At 44.5% G+C, this 12,213-nt stretch overlaps 1 protein-coding gene across 1 annotated transcript in view; it reads left to right on the top strand.

The window, feature by feature from the left end:
• The window catches only part of BORCS5 (BLOC-1 related complex subunit 5), an 80,237-nt gene extending 68,038 nt beyond the window's left edge, over nt 1-12,199 (top strand). Inside the window, exon 4 of the mRNA XM_021535111.2 lies at nt 6,571-12,199. Within this exon, the coding sequence (XP_021390786.1) occupies nt 6,571-6,801 (231 nt within the window). The 3' untranslated portion in view covers nt 6,802-12,199. The remainder of the gene's footprint in view (nt 1-6,570) is intronic.
• The last annotated feature ends 14 nt before the right edge of the window (nt 12,200-12,213 follow it).

Below are 12,213 nucleotides of genomic sequence, written 5' to 3' on the forward strand. Positions count from 1 at the left end.
AGAATACAAGAACTATGAATAAAACAGTCCTGATCTTCTTTGTTTGAAGTGGCAGTATTCCTCTCTCAAGGAAGTGTCGGAGGCATCTTAGGGTTTATTCAGGCAGTGCTTAGAACTAGTGATGTAAACTTTACCTTATTTCTTAGTTAGGTGTTCTTTGTACCTTCCTTGGTTCATTTGGGTCTTCCTAAACTGTTACTGCTCAGTTGAAAATTAATTTGGTGTCACCTGCTTTAGATGTGATAGTCCATTCTTCATGTTTTTTTCACAAATTCTTTGATTTTGCTGTAATGAATTCACGCTTTTTTCCGTGGTTTGGATTGTTGTTTTTGTGGTACCTGGAAAGGACTTAATAACACAGTGTTAAAAGAAAGACAATAGTGCATTAACTTTTACCATTAGTTTTCTTCAAAACTTTCTGGGTTTAACTAAAAGCTTTTTCTACAGTCACCTCTTCTTTTTGTATCCAGCTGTGTTAATATCTGCAGAGGCAAATTTTTCTTCTTGTGAGCTATAAGTAGTTAAATAAGAAAGACTAGGCTAATTTTAACACAAGATGTATCACATTTTTTTGCTTTTTGCCTTTTGGGTAAAATTTAACTGTTTTAGCCTTATAGACCTATTCTTCAGAACAAAAAGCCTTTTCTTAACAACAACAACAACAAAAAAAACAGAAAGAAAAAATAAATCTTGCTTAAAAAAATAAATCACTTTGTGAGGTTTTGGAGAGTTAGCTATCTCTGCCTTGATCTTATCTCTAGTGGTGGTTCTTTTCTCCCTCTTTTTCACAGCCTTGAGTTTAACTCTGTCCTTCGCTCTCTCTCCCTCTTTCTCTACTCACTTGCTGGGGCCGAGGCTACCCCTCTGGACTCGGGACCCCAGCAGGCTGGGAGTCAGCCCGCTCCTCAGCGGCAAACCCAGCGATCTTCAGCCAGCACCGCCACCGGGGTCCAGTGCACCCAGCAGCTCCGCACCTTCCGGGACCCTGGCACAACCGAGCCAGCCCCCAAACCCCAGCGGCACCGCACGCAAACCGCGTTCTGCTCCGCTTCCACCGGGTGGGAGAACACTGGCAGTGGCCTCTCCGGGTCGCCCCTGTGAATCGGTCTCTGCTGCATCCCCTGAGACATTGCCGCTCGCACGAGAGCAGCCAAACACCTCTTAATCTTGACAGTCTTTAACTTGGCGTCTCCGGGTGCTCCTGACATTCTCTTTCTTTAGTCTACATCACTGAACAACTTTCTAACAACCATGTGTTATGACACTTCTCTGCCCTTTATGCAGAGACTGCATTCAAACTCTTGTCTTCGTCTAGCATTAAGACATCAACACTCTACATTCTAATATTTATATTTTAATATTACTCTACATTCTAACATCCTGGAGTGGTGAGTCTGCCAATCACTCCTCCCCCCTTTATAAACTTCTGTACAAATTAAATTACCTTTGTTATGTGTGTTCTGCAAGCTGCAATTCACAGCTAAGGCTACTAGCCACTCACAGCTGACACAGTGCTGAAAGTAAAGACTTGCTTTGTTATCACAATTTTTTCTATTCACAAGCTTGAAAAGGTGGTAGGAACAAGGTAAACAACAACTTACTTCCAAAATTACCCTGCCTGCACTAAAAACTTAAAGCAATGCTAGTTAGTGCAATGCAATTTGCAACAAAGCCAAGGTTTGATTTGGGAAGGGCATCTGAGGACACACAGCATTAGTTTTACAATTCTATATTTTGAAGAGGGAATGGACAAAATAAGAATACAGTGGGGGGGACAGCAAGCAAGGAATTTGTCTCTGCAGTACTCTCTCTTTGACTGAGCTCTTGAAGGCTGTTACCAAATGTCGAGGGGAAACAAAAACATCTTCTTGCCTTTTTGGCATTTTAGGAGGGACTGGAGAAGCTGGGAATGTCTGAATATCCTCTTATGAGATGTATTTTTTTTTTGTTATGAATGTCAGCAGTGCCTCTCTAGAAATTTCATTCCAAGTTTAATGAACTGATTACATTTGCATGTTCTGCAACCAGGGAAAATGTGTCTAGCTGCAGTTTTCAGTCTGTCAGTCATTGAACTAACAAGATATGACCTCGGTTTCTGAGAGCTTATGACACTCACATGCCCATGACAGGGGTACTATAAATCTATGCCAGGTAAGAAGTGTGTGTGTGTATATATATATATGTCTGTGTGCATATAGATGTATATATAAGGGCACTGATTTGTTTTCAGTGTGGTCTCTTGAAAAGAATTGAGCATTGGCCAGTGCTGACCTCAGTCTTTTTGTGGGCTAAATTAATGTCTTTATTCTGCTTGGCAGTGTGGGCCAAGAATAATTTTTAAATGAATGCAAGAATTTATGGTGTGCAAGATGTCTGACAATATCTTCGATTGTTTTTGTGTTTCATCAATGTGGTGTTACAAATGGACCTGTGTAATGCAGAGGAGACTCAGGGCTGACAATGTGAATGGTGTAGTAAGAGGGGCTATGCCTGGGGCCCTTTTAAGTGAGGAAATATCCATCTTGCAGTGTTGTTGGAAGTAATTGTTAATCTATATTCATTTGATGAAAGAAAAGCCTGGTAGATGTAATTTCATGTTTAAATGTGAAGCTGAGGCAAAATTATTGTCTTGCTAATGATAATCCACAGAGGAGGCATGAGCTTTGAAACAGAAACAGACATAAATTCTGAATATAAATGACTGTACAAAAAAAGTGTGCTGGAGTGTGAGTTTTAAGCTTGTCCATTTTTATGGACCTGTGCTTCTGAAAGAAAAACTAAAGAAACACCTCCATCCTGTTTCATGTAGGAAGGGGAGAAAGATCCTGTCTTCTACTCTGGGCACGTCCAGACTCAGGTTTGCTGCTTTGACAGAAGGAATGGTTTTTGGAAAGAAATGACATTTGCATTTGGAGCTCTCACCACTTCATTGAGAACACATCTTTTTTTCTCAACTCCAGATGGGGCAGAACATCTTCCTTTGATGAAAATTAGGACTCTGACATCACATGCTGGGCTCTTCCCTCTGCTTTGTTCTGTTGCTTTTTAACAGGCTTCAAGTCCAGTCTTAACTCTCCGGAAACTTTTGTATACCACTAAGTTGGGGATGTTTGTAGCTTACTGAGTGGTGATGTTTGAAGGACAGATTGGTTGTCAGGGACTGGTGACAATGCTGCTTCACATCTGTCACATCTGATGAGTTCAGGGCAAGAGGGTTCAGTTGTCTGCAGCTCTGGTGGCCTGGCATTGTAGGAAGCTTGAAGCAACCAGAGCAGAGTAATGGCTCAAATAAACACTCTCAGATGGTTTTAGGACAGGGAAGAATTACTGGCTCTGGGGTGTCTTGCTGGGTTTCCCAGAGAGCTTCACAGTCTGGGATGGGCAAGAAGGCTGAGACTTGAATGTTTTCCAGATGAGAATGTGGCAGGACTTCATGTCAGGGAAGGACCTGGGAGTTGATGGGAACTGCTCAGAGAAGGCAACTTCACTCATTGACCCTCGAGGCTGCCTTGGACTGCCTTGGCTGTAGGCAAGGGACCAGACTGTACTTCCCCTTTTCCAGAAAAGTTCCCCTTTTCCAGTTGCTTTTTATTACTACTGTATGATGTATGAAATTAAATAGATAGGAATGAGGTGCATTCTTATGTGTGTTCCCTACTCATTATAGATTCCTGCAAGCTGGTGTTAGTCCCTGTGGTGGGTATATAGGGCTGACCCTCTGAACCTGAAAGCCCCATCTGAGTGCTAGAGGAATGGGACTGCATGCCAGGAGAGATAAAAGCACAAGGTCTGGCACTGGAGGTGCTCACTTGGAGGGGGAGGAGGTAGGAAGGATGTAAGTGTATACTTAGGCCTGCTTCAGGAAAAGCTGAGAGAAACATTGGCATTTATTTCCAGAAATTAACACATAGTTTCCTTTTTTTTTTTTTTAATAGTTAAAAAGACCAGGTTCAGACTGAGTAGAAATTGACCTTACCTCACAATTGCTCTATTTCAGTTCTCCCTGTTGTGTCTCAGACTGTGCAGCTACTGTGGCCTCCCTCAGCAGGCAAACTTGGATGGTAGGTGTAAGGAAACACTCACTTCCACCCTTTCTCTTTCTTGTAAGGTAGCTTTTTTTATGGCTCTTGTGAATGTGTCCAAAGGTAGCAAAGTGCTTGGTGCCACTCTGCATTTCTTCTTCCTACTGCAAGTCAGTATCGGCTTCTCCCCTTGTTACTCATACTTACACAAGGAGCCTAAAAGTCAACAGATGCAAATTACTGGAATGGAGAGAAAGGGGGGGTCTTGGGTGTTTTTTGCTTGAAAGCTTGGTAGGTGCCAATTTTGCTTCTTATACAGTACTGTGAGGCCACGTGAAGAATCTGCCAGTGGAGGAGAACTTGAGAACTTCAGAACCAGAGGAGGCTTCTGCCTGGGTCCTCATGCTGGTCCATTTAATGAGGCATGCTGGCTTTTGGCAGGTTTCCCACTGGCTACCCCTCCAGGCCACCTTTCATTAGGTAGGATGTTTTTAGGCACTGGATTGAACTTGCTGGTTGGTGGTGGTCTGCTTTTAAAAACTGTTCTTTAGAGAGCTAGTGCCAAGCTACTAAATTATTAAGCTGGGGTTTTAATAGAAACCCCTGTGTAGGCTCTAATTGTTTCCACTCTATTTGGAGTTTCCTGCTCTGCTGGTTTTTATTTTGTCCCGTGGATGAAGGAATGGAGGAAGGAATTCACAGGAAAGCACAGAGGCAAAGAGCAAAGAGGAAGAATTCAGCCTGAGAGCAGTAGAGAGTGCAGGCAAAATAAAAGGTCAATTGGTACCATTTGCAGCTCTGATGGAGGTGATGGGGTGGAAAAATGCCCCCTAATTCCCATGAAAATTCAGCTGAAAGTTGTGTGTTTGTTTTCAATGCTGTTTGTAACTTAGGTTTCTCAATAAAATAATTTCTTGCCTGACTATTTTTGACTTGACCTCTTCCCCAAGGCTTGAAAGGGACATTTGCGAGCACATACAGCTACAGCAGTTTATCCCCAGTGTCAAACCCTGCTGCCACCCGTGGGATGGCAGAATTCTCTCTGCTGCCCTCCCTCCTCAGTGGGGCTTCCAGTGTTGTACCATTTCCATCCAGTCCTCCCTTGTTGCAGGTTCTCCCCTGCAGACCCCACAGTACTGGACACAGCATCAGGATTGCACCTGCCTGTTCAGTGTTGTGTAAGTCAGGTCAGGTCAGCACCTTGTGTTTTCTTAGCACTGCACTGATAAATGTGTGTTGTCCCTGGTGACAGGTATGGTCACTGTCCTCCACCGGACGGGTTGACTCTGTCACACAGTTCAGGAGAGGGATTTGAACCTGTTAATGGTTATTTGAACCTGTGCTTCTTGGTAGACCATTTTTCAGCATTGATTCCCTGAGGCTGCTTCATCGTGAGTAGTGACCTCCTTCCTCTGGGAGCAATTAGATGAGAAAGATTTGGGAAACCAGTGGTAAGAGGTTGCAGTGGGCTAAAACTGCTCAGTGTGTGTCCTCTCATCCTGTCCTGCCCTTCACTCTCAGCTACTGTGAGCTTGTATTGAGTCCCAAGACAGGGGACTACTTTCCACAAAGACATCCCAGTTGGAAGAGCCAGTACACTAGAGTCACTGGGGTTGTTAGTACAGCTACAGTGAGCCAAAGTAACCAAGCTTCCAGTGTGCACTTGAGGGCATCGAACAACCCTGTAACCAAGCTCTTGGAACATGTGGTACATATCTTAGTTTACAGCTTAAGCCATCTGACTGGGTTTGTGTGTAAGGTACTGGCAGCTACTGGCTGAATCCTGCCTGGAGATTGTATGTCTGGCTTAACAGAAAAATGGGCTGTGAATTATAAAGGCTGTCTTCATCACTCAATAGCAGGAACAGCACTGCAGTTCCTGTCATTGTCATCATGCTCAAGCCATGTTTGGGTACTGACTATGTTTAATTGCATGGCTAATTTTCTTAATGTCTCTCCTGGGGTCACTTATAACACTCTTATTTTTGGGTTTCAGGGAAATTAGATACACTGGCAATCCATTGTGGTTCTCTCAAGGCAGGAGTTTTCCAGATGACAATGGTAATTACAGCTATGGCTTAGTTGCAGAGTAACCTGGTTAAACTGAGAAAAATTAGCACTGGCAACTGTGGTAAAGCTTAACGCTGGCAAATGAATGATCTCCAGTGAAAATATAGTTTAGGTGTAGGCAGAGGCCACGGTCCTCTGGGTTTGGATAACTAGGAGGATGTGTTCGTTAGTTTATTGGGAAAACCCTGGCAGCGCCTGTTGGCTTGCAGTCCTGCAAATGAAGAATTTTCTGATCAGATATTTAGGTATTTGGGTGGAGAACTGAGGTCATCATATGTCTTCCCTGGTATACAACTGTGAATCATCCCATTCCATGACAGACTGGTTATGTTCCTTCCAAGGAGTTCCTCTGTACTTGTCTGTTACCTCCTGTTAGTGGAGCATCCGGGGTGGTTGCTTTTGGGAAGGACAGTGTGCTGAAAGGTGTGTGTCAACAGTTGGCCTAATGAGCCTTGCTGTGCTTGTTGTTTTTACACAGATGGACCTCTCTGTGGAAACTCTTTACAGCCTCATGCAGGAGCGCCAGAAGAAGTACGCCAAGTATGCAGAGCAGATCCAGAAGGTCAATGAGATGTCTGCCATCCTGCGCCGAATCCAGATGGGCATCGACCAGACGGTGCCGCTGATGGAGCGGCTGAACAGCCTCCTGCCGGAGGGGGAGCAGCTGGAGCCCTTCTCCATGAAACCTGACCGGGAGCTGAGGTCATAGCACTCCGGCAGCTCCCCCCACAACCCCGTTACCTTCCACGCTCCATGTTCAGCACAGAAGCGCTTCCAGCAGGCTCTATTGGCAGATGTGGGGAGCAGGCAGCGCTGCTGTTAGACTCTCTGCTAGGGCACTGCAGGGAGAGCGGCGTGAGCTGCTGGAGCCACACAGCCAGGAATCCAGGGGCTCCCTGGAAGAGATGATTTACCATTCTCTCAACTCCCTCCTCTTGCCCTCCTGTCTCCTCTGCCACTACACCGCCTGTGCAGACACATTTGTTTCATTGCTCTGACTAGTGGTTTACAGAGGAGGAATTTCCTTTCATCTGATATATTTTTTTACTAAAAAAATTGAAAGGGATATGGGGTGTGACGAACCCTCTAACATGTTTCTTGTGCCATTGGGGTTTAGACAGTTAGATGACTGGAAGGTATTTCTGATCCCTGGGCCTTGGAAATATGTGTTTTATAGGTGAAAGTGTGGGAGCCAGGAACTGGCTTACTAAAATCTGACCATTATCATAATTAATGTGGTTTGCATGGCAGGGTTTTGGCATGTCCTTGAGGCTCCTGTTTCTATGGGCTCACTAATATATGAGGCTGTAAAGGAGTAACTGTTCTAGATACGTATGTCTGTTAATGTAAAGCAAAGCTTAGTTTTCCTCTCCTCCTTGCCCTGACTATATCCCCATGCCCCAGCTAGTGGCATTTTGTGTCCCTCTAATAGGCACTGGTACCAACCTAATCACTTTGCATCTCAAAGTTGGACACAGGATATCTTTTTTTATTGGGACACTCAAGTTACCTTGGTGCTGTCTTTTTTACCAGTGGAGTGCAGCTGCTTCTTCAAGTGCATGAGAGTAGAAGGGAGAGATTTGCTAAGTCCTTTGGCTCTTTGTGTTGGTTTAGCTGTCCTTGTGCCAGGAGGTGGTGGTGGTATGCTGCTGAACAACTGAAGACATGAGGCCCTTCTCAGCCACTTGCTTCAAAGGCAACAGGATGTTCTTGCTTCCTGCCAGGTGAGCCCAGACTGAAAAGCCCATGAACCACAAGGATTGTTGTGTGTCAGGAGTGCAGTTCCAGCAGTGAGGACAGTCAGGGACAACCCAGCTTCCAGTACAGCACAAGGTAGGGTCATTTGCCAAAGGCAACTTCCTTCAATATGTCTTAGTACATAAGAGCATTTATTAAGCAAAAGGTTGTCTCTCAGCATTTGGAAATCAGAATGTAGTAGGTTTTTGATTATAATAATTGTTGCCTGGTAGCAAGAAGCAGCAGGCTGTTTGCATTCCCAAAGGTCACGTAATATGAATTTTTATCATGCAGCCAACTTAGATGTGTGTCTGAACCACGGTGGTGGTTGGATCCCAGGGCCTGCTGAACACTGTCTAGACGCAGACTCCTGTAGAAATGGAGCCCCCTGGATTGATGCCCTGAGAAGTGGGACTGACTGCTTCAGGGAGGGCAGGGAACTCAGCAGGAGGGTTTTTAGCAAAGGCAGCAGGTCTCCTTGCCTGCTGCTCCCACTCAGAGGTTTTTACAGACTTGTACAGAGTTGTAGGTATATGCTGTGTGTTGCCCAGCATAAAACATCAGAATTCCATCCTTGTCCAAGCTTTCTGCTATGTTTTACTCTTGGATTGTTAAAAACTTACATGAGACTTAACCCAGGAAAAGCTGCTTGTCATGGCCATGCCCTTGTGGATCCTCGTTTCCATCATGGAATGTGTCTCTGCCTCCCACCATCAGACACAAGAATATTGAGCTGCTTTAAATAGTGGCTGCAGCCATTTTTGTCCTCTTTGTCCAGATGATGCTGTCTGGATGTTTAAAATGTGCAACATTCAGCTGTCTGCCAGATGGGATCATGAGTGTCCCACACCCTGGTGTGCTGGAAACCTGCGCCAGTGGGAAGATCCCAATACTGGATATCAAGGCAGATGCTCTCTCCTGTAAGATACTTCTCTGAGGCTTTTAGACATTTGGCCTCAGGCCATTAAGTATCAAGTCAAAGCATTGCTCCCTGCAGTGCTAATGAGGGCAAAGGAATAGTATTTCCAGCTGAAGACTGCAAATCAGTTCCTGCCTCATATGCCAGAAAACACAAAGGCACTGGGCTGAGAATAGGAGAAAAGCTTCGTAACTAGGAACACTGTTCTTTAAACTTGTGGCTGTGCTGCTGGGCCTCACAGACAAGAGCTTCCTGAACAGCAAGGGCAGGTTGTGGAAGGCATAGTAACTGAACTAGAAAGAAATTAGAGCTGAAGTGTGGAGACCAACCTTTTCCAATACTCACATGTCATCATCTTCATTCCACAGGTGGTAGTCTTTCATATGGGTACTGTAAGAACATGCACCCTCTAAATGCCCTTGAATGATGGTTTACAGTTTTATTTAAAATATTGTCACTGCCTTCAGGAACTGTAAGTCTTTAGCCCTCTTGCGCAGGGGGAGCTGTGTCCTGCCACATCTTCTTGAGCTGCTGTTTGTTGCTTGGCTGCTTTTTGTTGACTTTGCTCCACATGCTGCTTTCAGATTCAGCTCAGATGCAAGTGATACTCAGGGTAAGACTGATGCTTCCCACCCACGCTGTTTAGCAGGAGCTTGGAGATGTCACTGGAATCACCTTTCTGCACATGAATTTTCTTTTCCAAGCCAAACACTCTTGGAGGAGGCCTCAGTTATCTTTATTGAATGTTCCAGCTGTTACTTCTACCACAAATGTAGTGCTATGAACAGTGAATAATCTGGTGTGCTCCTCTGAAACCAGACACTGTTGCCCTTTTCTGCTTTCTGGTGGTGTGTGGTCTGAGTACAGGCTAAGCTTGATACATGATCTTGTGAAAAGCTGGGGAGCAGGATGAGTCCCTAGAGCTCTGGTTCTCCTCTGCCCTGAGCTGCTCTGGCCCTTCCCCTGATTCTGCTGTTGCAACTCCCCTATTGTGCTGCCACTGGTGCTCCTTGTATCTCACACTGGTCACTGTGCTGCCCATGCAGAGCAGGTATGCTTTGTGGTTTCCTGTTGTTTTTGTCACTGTATGCATTGACAGGGTGCTAAAGTGCCAGCCTACCTGCAGGGCAATTTCTGTGAAGATCTGCTGAAGGGGAGAGAAAAGAATTTTTGTTGTTGCTTTATTTTTTAAATAGATGTATTTTAAATTAAATATATTTAAATATCGTTCAATATTTTAAAGTGTTTTCCCCTCCTTCAAGCTTTTTCAAAAAGAGTAGAAATACATGTTTTCACAGGCCCATTGATTGCATGAGTCAGCCCCTCTCTCAAGACTGTGTGCCAGTAGTTTCCCGAGGTACTGCTGTAACATCCCTCCTGTTCCCAAGCTGACAGACGGTATTTTGATTGCCAGCCTTGTGGCTGAGCACTCCATGGTTTATGGGTGGTTACCCTGTTCAGCTTCCTACATGCTCCATGTTCCACAGCTCCATTATTAAAACTTTTGGTGTGGCTCTTTTCCAAGTGTGTTTTTTCTCCAATTGTCTTATTGCTCATTCTTCATTCCCACTTCCCACCGTGGTGTCTGGGCAGTGCAGGCATATCTCAGCTTTACTCTGCAACTACTCTGTGATGTGGAATTGGCTGATTTCAGCTGCCCTGGGGCTGCCTCTGCCATAGGATTGAGAGGAAACACATCCCTAGAATGTAAATAAATGCTGGTTGGTTTTTTCCCCCTATGCTGTCCCAGTTCTGGTTGGCACTGATGTCCAGTTTGAATAGAATGCTTGGGAAAGTGGAAGTGGTGATGAACTCTCACCTGCACAGGTGATACTGAATAAAGAAAGAGCGAGATTTACAGGGGTTCTTTTTATTTTGCTGCTGTTTTGTTTTTGGGTTTTGTTTTTGGTTTTGTTTTTGTTTTTGTTTTTGTCTTGTTTTGTCTTGTTTTGTTTTTTTTTGTTTTGTTTGTTTGTTTGTTTGTTTGTTTTTTTAATGGCCTGATGCCCCAGCCTCATCATTGCCTGTAGTGTCACACTTTGGCTTTGTACAGCAGTGGAGTATGGTGAGGGTCCCTGGAAACGGCAGCTGAAATCCACTCCTCAAAGTGAGCAATCCCTTGCAGCAGAAGTGTTTGGCAGCATTTTACATGCCAGGAAAGCAGCCCCTTCCCAGAGCGTGGGTGTTGCAGAAGGCAAGAAATAGCTCCCTTTCCTTTTCTGTTTATGGTGACTCTTAATATTCTTGGAAGTGCAGAATTAGCTCAAGGCTTTTCTGCAGAAACACTTCAGTTTGCCTCAGAGCAACCATTTGGATCTGAGGGCCAAGAAGTTCTTTGCAGGCAGCATTCAAAGGGCAAGTGCTGTTGCCAGGCAAAGCTGATGTATTAGGAACACTGTTCTACCTGAATTCTCAGTTGTGGGTTTGTGTGTATAATGTAATTGTGACATTGTGTATATTACTGTCTAAAAGTGCTAGAATAACTACTTTTATCACAGATTGATAACAAATAGACTAGTTAGGTGTATGGCTGGCTAATTAAGATGTCTGGCTAGGTAAGTTTGGTTGAATTGCAGTGATTTTGGATTTAAAAAGTAACAGTCTTATTAGGACCTTAGTGCTGTCTCCTTTGTTCTGGGTTTTTCATGCCCACGCTTTCTGGCAGAAGTAAGTTTGTAACTTGTGCTGTGAATCACAGCATACTGAGCACTTAGCTGATGAATACAGTTAGTAAAGACAGTAGTTCACCTGATTACCACATTTCTACACTCTTATCCTCCCCAGCCCCCTCAAAAGCAGGGCTACCTGATTCCTGCTGGGAGGAGGTTTTTGCTGTTTTCAGTTCACTTCATTTTAGGAATGTCACTTTGATGGTCAGGAGCCCAGTGACCTTGGGGACCTCTTCCCAGTAATGCCAGGCAGTGAAATTAAAATTAGGTGTTGGTGACATGCATGAGACAGATTTCAGTTGCCCCTTGGGTTTTTACTGGAGGTGGACTTAAACTGTCTCTTTCCCAGAGCTGGCTGGTGATAGGGCCAGAGATGGAAGGAGCAGGAGCAGAGCAAGTCCTGCAAAGCAGGCAGGAGTGGTGAAAGCTGAAGTGAATGCTTCAAAAAACAGAATTTGAGGGAACAGAGCTACTGCAATCAGAATTGGACTTTAGAGTGGGGTCATAGAAGATTGTCATGTCAACCTGTTGTGTAGGCTAAGCAGCTGATGATGCCATTGAATTTGCATGGTTCATGTTTTGTTCTCTAGGAGCTCCTATATCTTGTTTGTGGAAGGTAAGAACAGAAACTCACACAGGTTGTTCCTTGTGCTCTTTCTTTTAGAGAGGCTGAATATTTTGCATTTCCCTTTCTGGGACTGTGCTTTGAAATTCTCAAAAGGCTCTTACTGCACCCGAGTTTGAAGATGTTGTTAAATAAACTTGCAGCTTTCTCCTAAGAATATTACTATGGCTG

Source organism: Lonchura striata, chromosome 5 (genome assembly GCF_046129695.1).
Source record: "Lonchura striata isolate bLonStr1 chromosome 5, bLonStr1.mat, whole genome shotgun sequence".
NCBI classification, from domain to species: domain Eukaryota; kingdom Metazoa; phylum Chordata; class Aves; order Passeriformes; family Estrildidae; genus Lonchura; species Lonchura striata.